The following is a 19,104-nucleotide window of genomic DNA, read 5'->3' as shown; positions in this document are numbered from 1 at the left end:
TAAGTAAATCAAAAGTGGTTTGAAAAGTGTTTTCGTTTAATAAAAGCAGCAACCAACTCCCCCCCCACACTCCAACAACATTTATATTTATACATGTATGATAATGTAAGAACAAGAACAAGAACAAATACTTTATTGTCTGTCTTTATGGGGACAGAAATTTGCCTTTAGGCCCGTATAGGCTACCTCACAATTACAAAAAGGATAGTGCACACAAATATACAAAAATAAACATTAGATTAAACATCGTAATAAATAATACAATCCTCTGAAAAAGAAGTGAAATGATGTATACCATCGTGCACTCCGACACAATCTTCCTCTCATAATGATATAAACGTAATTATTCCTGTTTATATGTCATTTACCTCGCTGTAATCCACGGTAAGTACTTGCGACCTTCCACAATGACTGTCGTGAAGTGAAAGCCATCCCTGCAATCAGTGTATTCATATATGTATACGCATGCAGGGAATTGTCCAAAGTGTACATCTTACGCCGAATAACAGTCTATGCCGAACCAATATCCAGCTGTGCAACTTCGTGCACACTGCAATTTACCGCTATCGCTACGAGTTCAAACGCAGCATGCTCCTATCCACGTTATTGACTCAATTTCCGAATACACACAGCGCCATAATAGAACGAATGTTATTCCGCAATAAAATGTTGAAATAGACGGGAATTTGGACTTAATCCCAAACAGTTGTTCAGTCCTTCCTGGTTCATTTTCCGGGCAAACTCCAGTGTTATGGACCTTGCAAAACACATGAGTTTTTGGCTCACGTAAGTGTAGCCTATGCGATGCTAACTTTGTCTGTCTGTGCGTGCGTGTGTGTGTGTGTGTGTGTGTGTGCGTGTGTATGTCTGTGGTAGAAACTTTAACATTTCGTCATTTGAAGACGTCACATTATGACGTAAGAGGGTTAGACGTCACGCGAAGGAATTACTGAAAGTCTCGGTCATTGTTATTTTGAGCGGGCCGAGACTAGTTGGCAGTCGTGTCCCTGTAAGTAGGCTACATGCAGACAGACAGATCTAGATCTAGTGTCTCGCTTTCTTGCACAGTGTCACCTATCATGCTTACTGTGTGTGTGTGTATGTGTGACGGAGTGATTGAGTTTGTGTTACTGTTTGTCGATTTCTTACGTGAGCCTTGAAGGCTTCGCCTCTTGTTGTATGTAAACTGCATTATTGTTATGATTCTCAATTTCAAGAGCAAAAATCAAAAGCACACACAAAATGTTATTCATAATAATAAACACAACATACACTCACTTATAGTAGGGTTGAAACCTTTTCAGTTCCTCGGGGTTCAATCGTCTGTGAGATAGGGCGAACTCCAGTTCTATTGGCAACTAACAAACAGACAGGTTGTGCAGGGAAAATGCAATTATCGTTAAAGTTCTCACTACCAACAGCATCTGATGCAAGAAGGTAACGGTCAGGCATTTCAGCAGTTATATTTTTGAATGAATTCAATTACGCCATTTAGCGTTGCGAAAGGTAATACCTTCATCTCAAAACTTTTTTTTTTGTAAAGAAGGAAATACCATTGGCAATAATAAAACAACAAAAGCAATTCAAATCGGTCATGCACGTAATAGGAAGCAAAACACTTTAGAAAGAACAAGTCGCGTAAGGCGAAATTACTACATTTAGTCAAGCTGTGGAACTCACAGAATGAAACTGAACGTAGTCCGCCGCTAGTGCAAAAGCAGTGAAAGTGACGAGCCTGTTTGGCGCGGTAGCGATTGCGCTGTGCTTCATAGCACGCTTTACTGTACCTCTCTTCGTTTTAACTTTCTGAGCGTGTTTTTAATCCAAACATATCATATCTATATGTTTTTGGAATCAAGAACCGACAAGGAATAAGATGAAATAGTTTTTAAAACGATTTCGGAAATGTAATTTTGATCATAATTTTTATATTTTTAATTTTCAAAGCTTGTTTTTAATCCAAATATAACATATGTATATGTTTTTGGAATCAGAAAATGACGAAAAATAAGATGAAATTGTTTTTGGATCGTTTAATAAAAAATAATTTTAATTACAAGTTTCCGATTTTTAATGACCAAACTCATTTATTAATTTTTAAGCCACCAAGCTGAAATGCAATACCAAACCCCGGCCTTCGTTGAAGATTGCTTTGCCAAAATTTCAATCAATTTAATTAAACAAGAAGAGCAAACGCTCGATCGAGTCACTTTCGTAGTTCTGAATATTATATGAGGCATCAGATGGACAGGAAGAAATTGCTATTCACAACACAATGAGTCACGTTCACATAAAATTTGAGCCCGGTCACTTTTATAGTTTCCGAGAAAAGCCCAACGTTAAGTTGTGTGTTGCCGAACAGAAAAGGCTAGTTATCTCCCTTGTTTTTCTGATAACGTTCGTAAAAGGCTACAGATGTAAATACTTTGATGTAAAGAATAATCCTACAAAGTTTCAATCACATCCGATGAACTTTGTCAAAGATATAAAATGTCTAATTTTTCCTTTGACGCTGACCTGTGACCTTGAAAAAGGTCGGACAGACTAACACTGACCGATTACATAGAGTCACTTTTTCTCAAGTGACTCAAAAATGAGGGTGTGACAGTGCCGCCTCAACTTTTACAAAAAGCCGGATATGACGTCATCAAAGGTATTTATCGAAAAAATGAAAAAAACGTCCGGGGATATCATACCCAGGAACTCTCATGTCACATTTCATAAAGATCGGCCCAGTAGTTTAGTCTGAATCGCTCTACACACACACACAGACAGACAGACAGACAGACACACACACACACACACACACACACACATACACCACGACCCTCGTCTCGATTCCCCCCTCTATGTTAAAACATTTAGTCAAAACTTGACTAAATGTAAAAACAGGAGAGAGAGAGAGAGAGAGAGAGAGAGAGAGAGAGAGAGAGAGAGAGAGAGAGAGAGAGAGATAGAGAGAGAGAGACAGAGACAGAGAGACAGAGACAGAAAGAGAGAGAGAGAGAGAGAGAGAGAGAGAGAGAGAGAGATGTGTGTGTGGTGTGTGTGTCAACGTCCCTCTCTCTCGCTCTCCCTCTCCCTCTCTCTCTCACACATGCACACACACACACACACACACACACACACACACACACACACACACACACACACACACACACGACAGAAACAGAGAGACAGACAAAGAAAGGCGGGGCCAGAGAGTCAGAGACAGACCTGTTCCAGGGGCTTGGTGGACAGCTCATAGCCGTGACTGAGGTATACGCCGGCCTCACTACTGTCTTCAGAAAACGCCAGGTTGAAGAAATGGCGCGCTCCCTCCTTTCCCCATTTGCTGGCCAACAGATAAAATTAATATGTAACATCACCACGAGGCAACTAAAAGGGACTATAACTTTGGATCAACGTAAAGTGGTTTCAAACGCTCAAAGCATAAAGCCCTTTATCAATTGAGCACGAAGGTGACTTCGCGAAGACTTAACGAAAATTCACCGTCAAAGCCTCGTGCAGCGAGCTTCTTGAAGTAGACTTCGCCAAGTCACCTTCGCCAAAATAGGCTTAACAGATCCTTGTATAAAAGTGGGTTTAAACGCTAACCGGGTAACAGTACCTTTGGTCAAAGTGAATTCAAACTCTATTCGGGTAACAGAACCTTGGATCAGAGTGAATTTAAACGCTCGCCGGGTAACAGAACCTTGGATGAAAGTGAGTTCAAACGTTAACCGGGTAACAGAACCTTACATCAAAGGGAGCTCTAAACGCTCACTGGGTAACAGAACCTTGGATCAGAGTGAGCTCAAACGTTAAACGGGTACCAGAACCTTGGATCAGAGTGGATTCAAACGTTAACCGGGTAACAGAACCTTGGATCAGAGTGAGCTCAAACGTTAACCGGGTAACAGAACCTTGGATCAGAGTGAGCTCAAACGTTAACCGGGTAACAGAACCTTGGATCAGAGTGGACTCAAACGTTAACCGGGTAACAGAACCTTGGATTAGAGTGGATTCAAACGCTCACCGGGTAACAGAACCTTGGATCAGAGTGGATTCAAACGCTCACCGGGTAACAGAACCTTGGATCAGAGTGGATTCAAACGCTCACCGGGTAACAGAACCTTGGATCAGAGTCAGTTCAAACGCTTACCGGGTAACAGAACCTTGGATCAGAGTCAGTTCAAACGTTCACCGGGTAACAGAACCTTGGATCAGAGTGAATTAAAACGTTCATCGCATAACAGAACCTTGGGTCAAAGTGGGTTCAAACGTTCATCGCGTATCAGAACCTTGGGTCAAAGTGGATTAAAACGTTAACCGGGTAATATAACTTTGGGTCAAAGTGAATTAAAACGCTAACCGGGTAGCAGAACCTTGGATCAGAGTGCGTTCAAACGCTCACCGGGTAACAGAACCTTGGATCAGTCAGTTCAAACGCTCACCGGGGAACAGAACCTTGGATCAGAGTCAGTTCAAACGCTCACCGGGTAATAGAACCTTGGATCAGAGTCAGTTCAAACGCTTACCGGGTAACAGAACCTTGGATCAGAGTCAGTTCAAACGCTCACCGGGGAACAGAACCTTGGATCAGAGTCAGTTCAAACGCTCACCGGGTAATAGAACCTTGGATCAGAGTCAGTTCAAACGCTTACCGGGTAACAGAACCTTGGATCAGTCAGTTCAAACGCTCACCGGGGAACAGAACCTTGGATCAGAGTCAGTTCAAACGCTCACCGGGGAACAGAACCTTGGATCAGAGTCAGTTCAAACGCTCACCGGGGAACAGAACCTTGGATCAGAGTCAGTTCAAACGCTTACCGGGTAACAGAACCTTGGATCAGTCAGTTCAAACGCTCACCGGGGAACAGAACCTTGGATCAGAGTCAGTTCAAACGCTCACCGGGTAACAGAACCTTGGATCAGAGTCAGTTCAAACGCTCACCGGATAACAGAATCTTGGATCAGAGTCAGTTCAAACGCTCACCGGGTAACAGAACCTTGGATCAGAGTCAGTTCAAACGCTCACCGGGTAACAGAACCTTGGATCAGATTAGGATGAAAACAGAACCTTGGGATCAAAGTTTGATCGAACGCTCACTGCGTTGCAGCTCACTGGGTAACACTAACAGATCCTCGGATCAAAGTGGGTCTCAACGCTCACCGCGTATCAGAACCTGGGATCAAAGTGGGTTCAAACGCTCATCGGGCTCAGAACTTAGGATCGTTTTAAAGACAGTGAGTTCAAACGCTCACCGCGTGATCCTTGAATCAATGTGGGTTTAATCGCTCACCGTTTATCAGAACCTTGTATCAAAATGGGTTAATCAAACGCTCACCGGGTTCAAAACTTTGGATCATTCAAAAGATAATTATAGCTCAAACGCTCACATTGTAACAGAAACTTGCACCAAAGTGGCTTCAAAACGCTCACCGGATAAGGCTGACGTCGGTATCTGGGGCGTTTGGCACGAAAAGGCCACCGGCTCCGTCACTCGTGGTGTCGACGGTGAAGCTTTCCGCCATGATGGTCACGTGTGCGGCCGGAAGTCGCTGCTGGATGGCCACAGCAGCCGACAGACCCATGATTCCCGCGCCCACAACACCGATGGAAGCCATGACGCCTGCCGTGCACAGTAACAGAAAACTGTCGATTATTTTGAGTTAGGTTATCTTTGACGAATTACAACACTAAGGGAGATCTTCCACCGTAACAGAAAACTGTCGATTATTTTGAGTTAGGTTATCTTTGACGAATTACAACACCAGACTATTAGGGTTTAACGTCCTCTTAGACCAGTTGGCCTATATTGGGACAGGTATTGGTAATACACTGAGGATATGGTGTGATACTTTGACTAGAACAATCCCGCTGTGGCTGTCTTCTTCGACACACAAGCATTGGGTTTGTCTTGTCAAAGTATCGAAATACGATCATGATAATCAGAGACGAGAGATGATGCATGCGTGTCTTCGTGTTTTCCAAGCCCTGAGACTTTCGCTGTGAACTTGGGATCTTTTTCGTGCGCATGTGTGCACACGGGGGTGTTCGGACACCGAAAAGAGTCTGCAGAAAGTTGACTCCGGGAAATAAATCTCTCGCCGAACGTGGGGTTCGACTGAACTCACGCTGATAGCGACCAACCGGATACAAAGCCAGCGCGCTACCAACTGAGCTACTTCCCCGCCCAACACCAAAGAAGATCTTCTACAGTAACAGAAAACTATAGATTATTTTCAGTTAGGTTATTCTGGACGAATTACAACGCAAAGGGAGATCTTCCACAGTAACAGAAAACTGTATATTAATTTGAGTTAGGTTATTCTGGACGAATTACAACGCTATGTGTTCAATAGCCAGCCATACTTAATAAACCTTTGAATTTTGACAAGCTGTCCTTCAACATCAGGGCTGGGGGCCGGAGGGGGGGGGGGGGGGGTAGGGGGACCTGGGTTCCTGAAGAACCCCCACCCCCCTTTCTCAGCAATGGTAAAGACTAGAAGGAGAAACGCAAAATGCCAATTTCAAATGCTAAATTTCATCAGCATCTCGGCAGCAAGGCCTGAACCGCTCTACCCCCCCCCCCCCCCTTCCGTCCCCCCTTCCGCCCGCCCCCTCCCCTGGCCAGCCTATGTACCCCTGCATCAATCTGAACGCCCTTTCCTCTCATACACTAGACCCAGCCCTGAATCTGACCCTGCAAACTAAACAATTATATTTGCAAACACGCCTGCTGCATATTAAGTATTTTTCCTTGGTTTTCCTTTTCATGAAATCTCTTCCAAGATTCTGGTTGTTGTTGTTTTTTCTCCAGGTTTTATCTTTGCAAAGCCTCTCCGGTTTGCCTCAATCTGTCTTTTTTATTTTCACCAAAAACAAATGACAAATCTACTTGCATTTTAAGCCATCCTATCTTGTAATGCATTTCTTTCTTGTGTATTAGCTCAGCTACTCTTCATAATCTCTCCTTTAGCTTGTTGCATGCACACTGTTTCATAAGGTTTGCCCATAATAATAGCTTTGAACGTACCTTCAACTGATGACTACGAGTTTTCTTCAGAGGTCAGTATTCTTCATATGTAGTGGTCACGAGACTGCACATGCATTCGAACGACGGGAAAAAATCAACAAGACACATGAGGATCACAGAAAAAACAAACATATATTTTTCTTCTTGTTTGCTTCTCAGATGGCTTTTATTGATGTTTGGTGCAAAATAACTATAATGCACACTTTTGAGGACAACTATCCTCAAACCACTGGCAGCGATTTAAAAATCGACGAAACAAGCAGTTGAACGGGGAGACACGTTTATTGCATCAGAAAGGGGTGTCTCTTCTCTCTCCCTTTCTTTCTACTCCTATTTTCTTGTTCGTTGCGTTGAAAGACAGTTTTACTCATACTCTCACACACGACAACACAGCACCTTGCGGAGCACAACAAGTTAGCAAGTTATCATCAATTGTCAATCAATCAATCAATCAATGAGTCTTATATCGCGCATATTCCGTGGGTACAGTTCTAGGCGCTCTGCAGTGATGCCGTGTGAGATGAAATTTTATACGGCCAGTAGATTGCAGCCATTTCGGCGCATATTTACCTTTCACGGCCTATTATTCCAAGTCACACGGGTATAGGTAGACAATTATTAACTGTCCCTAAGCAATTTTGCCAGGAAAGACCCTTTTGTCAATCGTGGGATCTTTAACGTGCACACCCAATGTAGTGTACACGGGGGGAGGTTCGGACACCGAAGAGAGTCTGCACACAAAGTTGACTCTGTGAAATAAATTTCCGCCGAACCTGGGATCGAACTCACGCTGACAGCGGCCAACTGAATACAAATCCAGCGCGCTACCAACTGAGCTATATCCCCGCCCGTCACATAGACTTCCTTGATTTTGTATTGCCGGCAGGAAATAAAGGAACAAACGGAACTTCCCAACTTGTTAAAAAAAAAAACACCAGGTACATAAGGCATCTCATGTATTCCATAGAGAATACTACCTGGTTTGGTGTGTCGTACCAGATTTACACGAGTTACATCTTAAAATATTAAACTGTAAGCAAAAGCGAGCTTTTCAATATTTGAAAAAGCAACGAGTGTAAAATAATCTAGTACGACACAGCAAGCCATGTAGTATTCTGTTTATCCTACATATTGTGCTTACGTGTATTTTACTCAAAACGTCCCGCAGTCGAGCGTACACATTGAAGGCGCTTCTTTTGGAACCTCAATCTCTTCCAAAGCCTCGTGCAATCTTTCACGTCAAAGCAAAAAAAAACGCTGGTGTATTTAGCTGTTATCGGCAATACACAAAATATTGCCACTGATACTTGAACAATACTAGATAATGCCAATGTTAATATAGCACTAAAGCGTCAACGAAACATAACAACAAGTCGCGTAAGGCGAAATTACTACATTTAGTCAAGCTGTGGAACTCACAGAATGAAACTGAACGCACTGCATTTTTTCACAATGACCGTAGTCCGCCGCTAGTGCAAAAGGCAGTGAAAGTGACGAGCCTGTTCAGCGCTGTAGCGGTTGCGCTGCGCTGCATAGCACGCTTTACTGTGCCTCTCTTCGTTTTAACTTTCTGAGCGTGTTTTTAATCCAAACATATCATATCTATATGTTTTTTGAATCAGGAACCGACAAGAAATAAGATGAAATTGTTTTTAAAACGATTTCGGAAATTTAATTTTAATCAAAATTTTTATAATTATTTTTAATTTTCAGAGCTTGTTTTTAATCCCAATATAACATATCTATATGTTTTTGGAATCAGAACATGATAAAGAATAAAATAAAAGTAATTTTGGATCGTTTTATAAAAAACTAATTTTAATTACAGTTTGCTGATTTTTAATGACCAAAGCCATTAATTAATTTTTAAGCCTCCATGCTGAAATGCAATACCGAAGTCCGGCCTTCGTCGAAGATTGCTTGGCCAAAATTTTAATCAATTTGATTGAAAAATGAAGGTGTGACAGTGCCGCCTCAACTTTTACAAAAAGCCGGATATGATGTCATCAAAGACATTTATCGAAAAAAAGAAAAAAAGTCTGGGGATATCATACCCAGGAACTCTCATGTAAAATTTCATAAAGATCGGTCCAGTAGTTTACTCTGAATCGCTCTACACACACACACGCACAGACAGACAGACAGACACACACAGACAGACACACACACACACACACACACCCACACACACACACACACACACACACACACACATACACCTCGACCCTCGTCTCGATTCCCCCTCTATGTTAAAACATTTAGTCAAAACTTGACTAAATGTAAAAATGATCAACCTGACCGGTTTCCTGCGTACATGCAGTTTAGTATGCCCTTGTAAATGCACGGTGCAACCACGTTATCAATGTATTCAGCAGTGAATTTCTCTATAACCACAAGCACATGATCTAATAAACAACGACCCAACTGCGAGCTCAGGCGAGTCAGGCTATAGAGCAACACACAATCGCTAGCGCGTCTGGTAATTGTTCGCAATACAAACGTAAAATGCGCTTGTTGCAAGCTGTCGTTACCTCAAAGACTGCAGCTGAATAAAATGCATACATGTATGCTATTCTGTCAGTGCTTACGCCTGAATAGCCTATACAAAACACCTTGGTTTGATCTGGCTCACATCTTATAACCACGGATAATACCCACCTTTTTTGTCGTCGTATGCTTTTACTGACAGAGAGCGAAACTGTCTCAAATAAGTCACACTACAGTCATGAAAAGTACAAAAGATGACTAGAGCATTTCAGTCGCCTAGTGTTTTGTACCAGCTCGAAAGTGACAGCCACTTTGGCATACCATCTAAGTATGTTCAAATAACGAAGAGAAGAATTAAGGCACAAACACAGACACACAGACACACAGACACACAGGGAAACATCCAGCCAGCCAGAGCACAGACGGACATGGCAGACACACCGACAGACAGGCAGAGAACACACAGACACACACACACACACACACACACACACATACACACACAGGCAGAGAACACACAGACACACACAACACACACACACACACACACACACACACACACACACACACACACACACACACACACACAGAGTTAAGAAACACTAACCTATAGATACAGAGGAATTCATTCGTAGATTAGGACACTTACTTTGACCATCACTTAAACCAGCGTCAAAGAAACACGAACACGAAAGAAAGGTCACGATTACTTACCTTCACAAACATAGACTGTATGACTATACTCAGCAAGCGTATCTGCTGGTTTTTCTTCTGAATAACTTGTGGTGTTTACTGTCTCCAAATCCTAGGCTATTTAATCACACGTTGCAAACTGGCACACTCAGTTTAGCCATACGAAATAAACATGAACATACGTGCGCTTGGGCTATTAGAAGCGCTGTCGTGAACGCATTTTGTGCTATGAACAGTGTCGAAGTTAAAGGCATATGTACGCGCTCCCGTGTTTACAAAGTGTAGTTTGCCCATAATCGATGTCAAACGCACCATAAGACCATATAATGACGATATGTCACCATGCGCGGACCATAATACATGCATTACAGCTTGTTCTAGCCTCTGAAAAAGTGAGGATGTCAACAAAGCCGCGGTGTTAGCTCCCTTGCATCAACGTTACATGTGTTGCCAAATCTATAAATAGGACGATCCAGATCAAAATGAAAATTAACATATCTCAACATTGAAGGGGTCCTAGACCACACTATTTTGCAGGGAACTTAATTTAGCATGTCTCCAGCTGTTGGTAAAGCAATTAGCGTGTATAGTCATCGAGTACATATGCCTTTAAGGCAAGCACACTCGTTATCATAGACGTAAAGTATATGACAAGGTTTCCAAAGCAAGGATTTCAAGGTATCGTTGTTCACTGAGTCTATCTGCACCCTCCCGCTCCACACCATCTGAGGTAACGGCCTGCATTTGACCTCTCGCTTACCTTAGTTTGTGTCTACATTATTATGTGGATTGCAATGTAGGTTTTAAATTGCATGACACTGCCGAAATGCTCCTATCACACGTGTGATTATCCACGGGATAATGATAATAGTGCCTGTTAAAATCCACATCCAGGAAAAGTATAGCGTTTAACCATTTAATCTGTGATGGAATACAGCATCTTAGACAGTTCGAAGCACAGGAGCTTGTCTCCAATCGTCGGTCGAAAATTATTTACTCCTTATTCCCTACAGTCTCCTTACTACTAGTACTACTATTCACTACAGTGAATAGAAGTAGTAAGGGTAAGCATGCAGCAGTAAATAATAAGCATGCAGGAGTAAATAATGATCGACCGGCGGTTGGATACAAGCTCCTGTGGTTCGAAGAGAATACAATCTACATTAAAAACCACATACATATATTTGCAAAGACAACACATCTTAAACAGTGCAAAGAGGACACCAGTGTCAGTTAAGACATTAATTCAACAACAACAAATCGACTAAGCTCGCAGTTTATTGATTTGTCTAACGCATGTCCCAAGACGAACCTTTCTCGTGGGCACATACCAAACAAGAGGCGAAGCCTTCAAGGCTCACGTAAGAAATCGACAAACAGTAACACAAACTCAATCACTCCGTCACACACACACACACACACACACACACACACACACACACACACACACACACACACACACACACACACACACACACACACACACACACACACACACACACACACAGTAAGCATAGGTGACACTGTGCAAGAAAGCGAGACACTAGATCTAGATCTGTCTGTCTGCATGTGTAGCCTACTTACAGGGACACGACTGCCAACTAGTCTCGGCCCGCTCAAAATAACAATGACCGAGACTTTCAGTAATTCCTTCGCGTGACGTCTAACCCTCTTACGTCATAATGTGACGTCTTCAAATGACGAAATGTTAAAGTTTCTACCACAGACATACACACGCACGCACATACGCACATACGCACGCACAGACAGACAAAGTTACGATCGCATAGGCTACACTTACGTGAGCCAAAAACGACATCCTGACTAGTTCTGTACAGAGTGGGCATTTTTAGATGAATTTATTTCACAAATTGACACCAGTGTCAGTTAAGAAATTAATTCAACAACAATACTTCCCACTCAGTAAAGAACGCATGCAGTTCGTTGATTTTTTGTATGTGTCCAAGTCAGTGACAGGGTGCTCTTATCCCATGTTAGTCTGGACAGATCTAAGAGAATGAGTCGAATCTTTTACACGGAAAGTTTTGTTTAAACTTTCGGAATTTTATTCGTCAAGAGCCAACATTGGCACACTTGTGGAATTTAAGTCAGAAGAAATACATTACTCTCCAAGCTAAAACTAACTTTGCGCGTCTTCTATCGAAACATTGTAACTGAGATGTCAGATGACCCAATGGGGTGCGGTGTGTGTGGCTTCGCATTACGCAGTAAAAACCCGGACAGGAAAGCACACAGAAACCAGAAAAGAGACAAACCGCAATTAATCCGAGCTGTGCGCTCTACTTTGGCTTCGCTTATTTGAAACAAAAAATTAGTTGGGCTCTTGGCATTAAGGCGATAGTCGCCACGTGAAAATATATGTTTTCTGACCGTCAGAGCCTTAGTGCAGACTGAGCTTTTTGAACGTTTTCCGCAATCTTTTCTGTGTAAACTTACTAACCGACGATCGATGCCTGTTAAAGCGAGGCTCTGTTATTGATCTTTCTTCTTCCACCTCAACGCTGTCCAATGTGGTGTAAATGAGATGTGACAGCTTTTTTACTCCCTTCCAAATATTCTGTTTTCAATCCTGAACCTTTATTTTCTCTTGATAGAAAACTGCATTGTGTAACTGTAAACAATACAATACGAACAACATAATCCCATTTTTGTGTAACTATGCACAGAGACAACACAGAACAAACATTCCAATACAATTAATGTATTTATAAAAAAAAAATGTAAATTGTTGTTTTTTTTGTTTTTTTCCTTGTCGCAAAGTAAAACAGCAACGACTCCTTTATAGAAAACTTCATACAGAACAAAGATTTCAATATAATTTTGGAATAGGATGTTTTAGTACTATTTTCATTGTCGTATTGTAAACCAGAATCGCATCCTGTATAGATAACTTCGTTGTCTGTATATTTTTTTCTGTCAATTTCCCATATCGTAAACCTTCTTCACTTTATTGTGATAGACCTAAACGTTAATGGTTTCAATGTATGTGAGGGTGCAGGTATGGATGTGTGTGGTTTGGGTTATGTGTGTATTGATGTTTACTTTTATGTGTCTATATGTTCTGCGAGTCTGTTTTTATGTGATGTTATAACGAGCACCAACAAAAAAAAATCTGTTTGTTGCAGACAATAACGTTTTATTGAATTGAATTGAATTGAATTGAATTGAATACGGAGACCGTCATGTAAACTGAGAAAGGAAACAAAATTGAATCGGTCCCGAATTGATAAATAATTAATAAATACGTTGAAGGGGTAATAAAACACCAACAACCAACCAACGAACCAACCAAGCAATCCCGTGTCTTATATATAGTAAAACAACAACGCATCTGTTTAGAGAAAATTGCATTAATATTATGTATAGTATTTGTTGTCTATTTCTCTTGCCGCATGGTACAAACAACGCATCTTTGATAGAAAACTGCATTGTATGTATAGTACTTGACCCCCCGCGGATTAGGGGGAGTCCCATATTGGTTGGGACGAGAAAGAATTTACCCGATGCTTCCCAGCATGTCGTAAGAGGCGACTAACGGTTCTGTTTCTCCTTTTACCCTTGTTAAGTGTTTCTTGTATAGAATATAGTCAATGTTTGTAAAGATTTTAGTCAAGCAGTATGTAAGAAATGTTAAGTCCTTTGTACTGGAAACTTGCATTCTCCCAGTAAGGTCATATATTGTACTACGTTGCAAGCCCCTGGAGCAATTTTTTGATTAGTGCTTTTGTGAACAAGAAACAATTAACAAGTGGCTCTATCCCATCTCCCCCCTTTCCCCTATCCCATCTCCCCCCTTTCCCCGTCGCGATATAACCTTGAATGGTTGAAAACGACGTTAAACACCAAATGAAGAAAGAAAGAAAGAAAGTATAGTACTTGTTGTCTATTTTCCTTCTAGCTTACCGCAAAGAACAAACAACGCATCTTTATAGAAAACTGTATTGTATGTATAGTACTTGTTGTCTATTTTCCTTATAGCTTACCGCAAAGAACAAACAACGCATCTTTATAGAAAACTGCATTGTATGTATAGTACTTGTTGTCTATTTTCCTTATAGCTTACCGCAAAGAACAAACAACCCATCTTTATAGAAAACTGTATTGTATGTATAGTACTTGTTGTCTATTTTCCTTATAGCTTACCGCATAGAACAAACAACGCATCTTTATAGAATACTGTATTGTATGTATAGTACTTGTTGTCTATTTTCCTTATAACTTACCGCATAGAACAAACAACGCATCTTTATAGAAAACTGTATTGTATGGAGAGTATTTGTTGTCTATTTCCCTGGCCGCATAGTAAAAACAACGCATCTTTTAGAGAAAAGTGCATTCTATATATAGTATTTGTCGTCAATTCCCCTTACCGTATCGTAAAAACCCAACGCATCATTTATAAAAAATTTAAAAAAAGATTAATATTAATAATAATAATAATAATAATAAACTGCAATGTCTTATACATTTTGCAGTCCATTTTCCCTTGTTGTACAGAAAAGCAGTAACGCGTCTTGTGCATTTGTGCGGGTCTTTCATGAGTGACATTTGTGCTGACTGTCAGGATTGTAGCCATCACAAGAGCCATCACCACAGGCGGAGCTGTCGCGAAAGGCGAGCCAGGACGAGATAAATGGACCCGATATAAAACCCTCGAGGGGATGCCAAGACCCCGACCGGCACAGAATAAAGCCCCAAAAATCTCCTCCTCGATCATGCTTGCTAAAAATGAGTCCTCCCTACGGATCCTCAAAATATACACTGAGGATCCTCAAAAATTACACTGGCTGCCTACGCCACTAGACTTCTTTGCTGTTGGTGTGTTTTTACCCGACTGGAACTGTCTTCTGAGTTTGACTAATTGTTCCCAGACTACGGTCCAAAGCTGATCTATCAATGCTATAGGTGTATATATTTCATCACTGAATCTTATTTTAAGCCGTGCGACTCTTGCTTTGCTACTGATTCTAGACTACCGTTTTTACATTTAGTCAAGTTTTGACTAAATGTTTTAACATAGAGGGGGGAATCGAGACGAGGGTCGTGGTGTATGTGTGTCTGTCTGTCTGTCTGTGTGTGTGTGTGTAGAGCGATTCAGACTAAACTACTGGACCGATCTTTATGAAATTTGACATGAGAGTTCCTGGGTATGATATCTTCAGACGTTGTTTTTCATTTTTTTGATAAATGTTTTTGATGACGTCATATCCGGCTTTTCGTGAAAGTTGAGGCGGCACTGTCACGCTCTCATTTTTCAACCCAATTGGTTGAAATTTCGGTCAAATAATCTCCGACAAAGCCCGGACTTCAATATTGCATTTCAGCTTGGTGGCTTAAAAATTAATTAATGACTTTGGTCATTAAAAATCTGAAAATTGTAACAAAATTATTTTTTTTTATAAAACGATCCAAATTTACCTGCATCTTATTTTCCATCATTTTCTGATTCCAAAAACATATAAATATGTTATATTTGGATTACAAACAAGCTCTGAAAATTAAAAATATAAAAATTATGATCAAAATTAAATTTTCGAAATCAGTTTAAAAACACTTTCATCTTATTCCTTGTCGGTTCCTGATTCCAAAAACATATAGATATGATATGTTTGGATTGAAAACACGCTCAGAAAGTTAAAACGAAGAGAGGTACAGAAAAGCATGCTATCCTTCTCAGCGCAACTACTACCCCGCTCTTCTTGTCAATTTCACTGCCTTTGCCATGAGCGGTGGACTGACGATGCTACGAGTATACGGTCTTGCTACGTTGCATTGCGTTCAGTTTCATTCTGTGAGTTCGAAAGCTACTTGACTAAATGTTGTATTTTCGCCTTACGCGACTTGTTCCTTTTTCCCTCGAAGTTATATGTTTGCCAGCATCTTTTTTTTAAACAAGAATTAACTTAGCCCCTGTGGGTGGGCGTGAGTGATTGTGTGGGTGTGTATCTGTGCGTGCGTGCATGCGTTTGTGTGCGTGCGTGTGTGTGTGTGTGTGAATGTGTGGGACTGTGTGAGTGTGTGTGAGAGAGAGAGAGAGAGAGAGAGAGAGAGAGAGAGAGAGAGAGAGAGAGAGAGAGAGAGAGAGAGAGAGAGAGAGAGAGTTGCCACCGAACCATAGATACATTTGAAGTTCATTTGGACCTATGACCAAAACCAGAGGTTTGTTTTCATCTCACGTGGTGACGGGCGCTGTGGCGTGGTGGTAAGACGTCGGCCTCCTAATCGGAAGGTCGAGGGTTCGAATCCCGGCCGCGGCCGCCTGGTGGGTTAAGTGTGGAGATTTTTCCGATCTCCCAGGTCAACTTATGTGCAGACCTGCTAGTGGCTTATCCCCCTTCGTGTGTACACGCAAGCACAAGACCAAGTGCGCACGTAAAAGATCCTGTAATCCATGTCAGAGTTCGGTGGGTTATAGAAACACGAAAATACCCAGCATGCTTCCTCCGAAAGCGGCGTATGGCTGCCTAAATGGCGGGGTAAAAACGGTCATACACGTAAAATTCCACCCGTGCAAAAACACGAGTGTACGTGGGAGTTGCAGCCCACGAACGAAGAAGAAGAAGAAGAAGATCTCACGTGGTAAACGTGTTAGCTTTAGATTAGTTATAGAACACCAGAGCACACATGAAGACCCGATTCTTTTCAAGTTCCGTAGTTCTAAGGCACACGTGATCTCTTCTCAGCCCAGCTTCGTACATCACAATTTCCTTTACACCGAAACCTGATTTTGTGGAACACATGGAACAATTGTATCAATTTGGTTTAAACAATGTTTTATTAAATCAAACATGACACAAAAATACAACGATAAACAATAGGGACACGAACTCAAGCAAACGCTTATATTACGCGCCCTACGTAGTAGGAAAATAACGCAAATATGATGTCGGACAAGCATTACTTATCAATTGTTGAACTATCTACAAGAAGAGCATAGTTAAAGTAAATCAGAAAGAATAAGAAAAAGCTAGCAGGAGGAAGAGGGGGGAGGGTGGAGGAGGGAGGAGAAAACGGTAGGTACATATAAAAGATGAAGTTGGCAGCGCATACAAATAAGAATATACATAGTACATTACAAACCATAGTCCTGTGGCAAGTAAGCAGTAGCTCGCTAAATATACATTTGAAAAATGCATATAAAATAAGGTTTGTTGGCATGAATATGGGTACTGAGTCAAATCAACAGAAACGACCAGATTCATGGATAAACGATTGGACACTTTCAAAAACAAGCTTGTTGGTGCAAAGAGAAAGGTTTTCGCTACCATTTAACAATATTTCAACATGTCTGTAATTAACAGGAAGTGCGTTTATTGTAGACAGGCGAGCATCTACGTACAAAGGACAATGTGTCAAATAATGGTCAGCTGTTTCGTTCGGGTAGCCGCAAGCGCACTGTGGGTTTCCCTGTAGGTGCCGTTTACACAGGTCAGAATTCAAATTACTCATGTTTAGGCGTATTCTGCAGTGGTGAATCTCTTCCAGTCTTTTACCACAGTAATAATAGGCAGGTACGTTATAATCAGGAGTATATAAATAGCGTTTGAAATCGCTGATTGAGTTAGTTGTTTTGATGTTGTCTGGCAAGGTGTTCCACAGGACAGTAGTAGATGGTATAAAAGATCGACGGTATAATTCAGTTTTGCACATGGGGACTCTTCTTTCTAATGGTCTTCTATGATGGTAGGGGTTAACATCAGAAGTTAAAGGTGGCAAGAGATCTGATAAGTAATGATACGCTTGTATCAATTTGGTGTCCATGATTGCTCTGTCAGTAAGGCGTTCGTTTTTAAAGTGCGTTTATCACGTCGGGTTTGTTGCGAACAGAATCAACTCATAAAATGGAGAGGTCTTCTTATTTGCCCCGCTCCCCCCCCCCCCCCCCCCCCCCCCCCACCCCCCCCCCCGCCCTTCCCTCCTTTTCACAAATGCACACCCCAATCCACACTTAACTTCAAAACTACACACTTATTTAATAATAAGAACATTTATATAGCGCTAAATCAAAAACTTTCGTTAAAAAGGCTTGCTCTAAGCGCTTGACATCTAAACTAAAACGTCATTCACACTCTTTACAATGATGTACAAGAACTTCATGTCACACTCTTTCATTCAGTATAGCACCATTCACACAGTTGTTATTCTGTACAAGACAATAAGTTAGTCTAACATTTAGAATGTTCATAAGATGAAAACAAGAGAAAACCAGACTGATTAAAACAACTGCTTAGTGCTAACAAAGCATGAATCTTAATGATAACGTAATACATGTTTAACTGTTAAGACCATAAAAAAACCTATATGCTAAAATAACTTCGAACTTATTTTCGTGTGATTTTGACAACCCCTCGCACGGACAATAATCACGAGACGAGGCGCGCGTTAAAATAAAAACATACAACTCACTGCAGAATCCACCAATTTTGCTGCGACAACAGCGACATGAAAATACACATAACCCGGAAGAAATCCGAAACCGATTATTCGGGAAAACAGGAATAGAGTGGCAGGCTTTGTCCACGAACACTCGAATGAAAACCTAGTTATAGGTCTGTGATGATGAACAAAATTGCTTACAAAAAGAAGGATACGCTTATTTAGTACACTCTTTGACAGCTGTTTGTGTTCCTTATAATATGGTCAAACGCGTCATTACATTTAGTCAAGTTTTGACTCAAACCGAACCCGACCTGTTAAGCTCTTTGGGCGATTATAGGGACAGTTGTTTGTCGATTATATCCCTTTAACACATTGAGGATCCAATCTAATGGAAACTGCCAACTTTCGATTCAGGAGCTTGTCTAACCTTCGAGTTTGTCTGAATGGCATTCGGTACTTTCACTATTGTAAAAAATCCTGATCTCTTCAAAAAAGTTGAAAA

The 19,104-nt window shown here is 41.2% G+C and overlaps 1 protein-coding gene across 5 annotated transcripts in view; it reads right to left on the bottom strand.

Moving 5' to 3' along the window:
• Positions 1-11,234, bottom strand: part of LOC138962726 (D-aspartate oxidase-like) — a 32,396-nt gene extending 21,162 nt beyond the window's left edge. Inside the window, exons 1-6 of one of the 5 annotated variants that reach the window (XM_070334676.1) lie at positions 10,963-11,234; positions 7,023-7,086; positions 5,426-5,615; positions 3,217-3,334; positions 1,279-1,358; positions 369-434 (exon numbers count right to left, since the gene is read on the bottom strand). In XM_070334676.1, the coding sequence (XP_070190777.1) occupies positions 369-434; positions 1,279-1,358; positions 3,217-3,334; positions 5,426-5,610 (449 nt within the window). In that variant the 5' untranslated portion in view covers positions 5,611-5,615; positions 7,023-7,086; positions 10,963-11,234. The other 4 variants (XM_070334692.1, XM_070334659.1, XM_070334668.1 and 1 more) reach the window with 4 other exon arrangements.
• Positions 11,235-19,104: the final 7,870 nt, after the last annotated feature.

The sequence above is a fragment of the Littorina saxatilis genome, linkage group LG1, assembly GCF_037325665.1.
Source record: "Littorina saxatilis isolate snail1 linkage group LG1, US_GU_Lsax_2.0, whole genome shotgun sequence".
Lineage (NCBI taxonomy): Eukaryota > Metazoa > Mollusca > Gastropoda > Littorinimorpha > Littorinidae > Littorina > Littorina saxatilis.
This window is presented reverse-complemented; position numbering and strand designations above follow the sequence as displayed.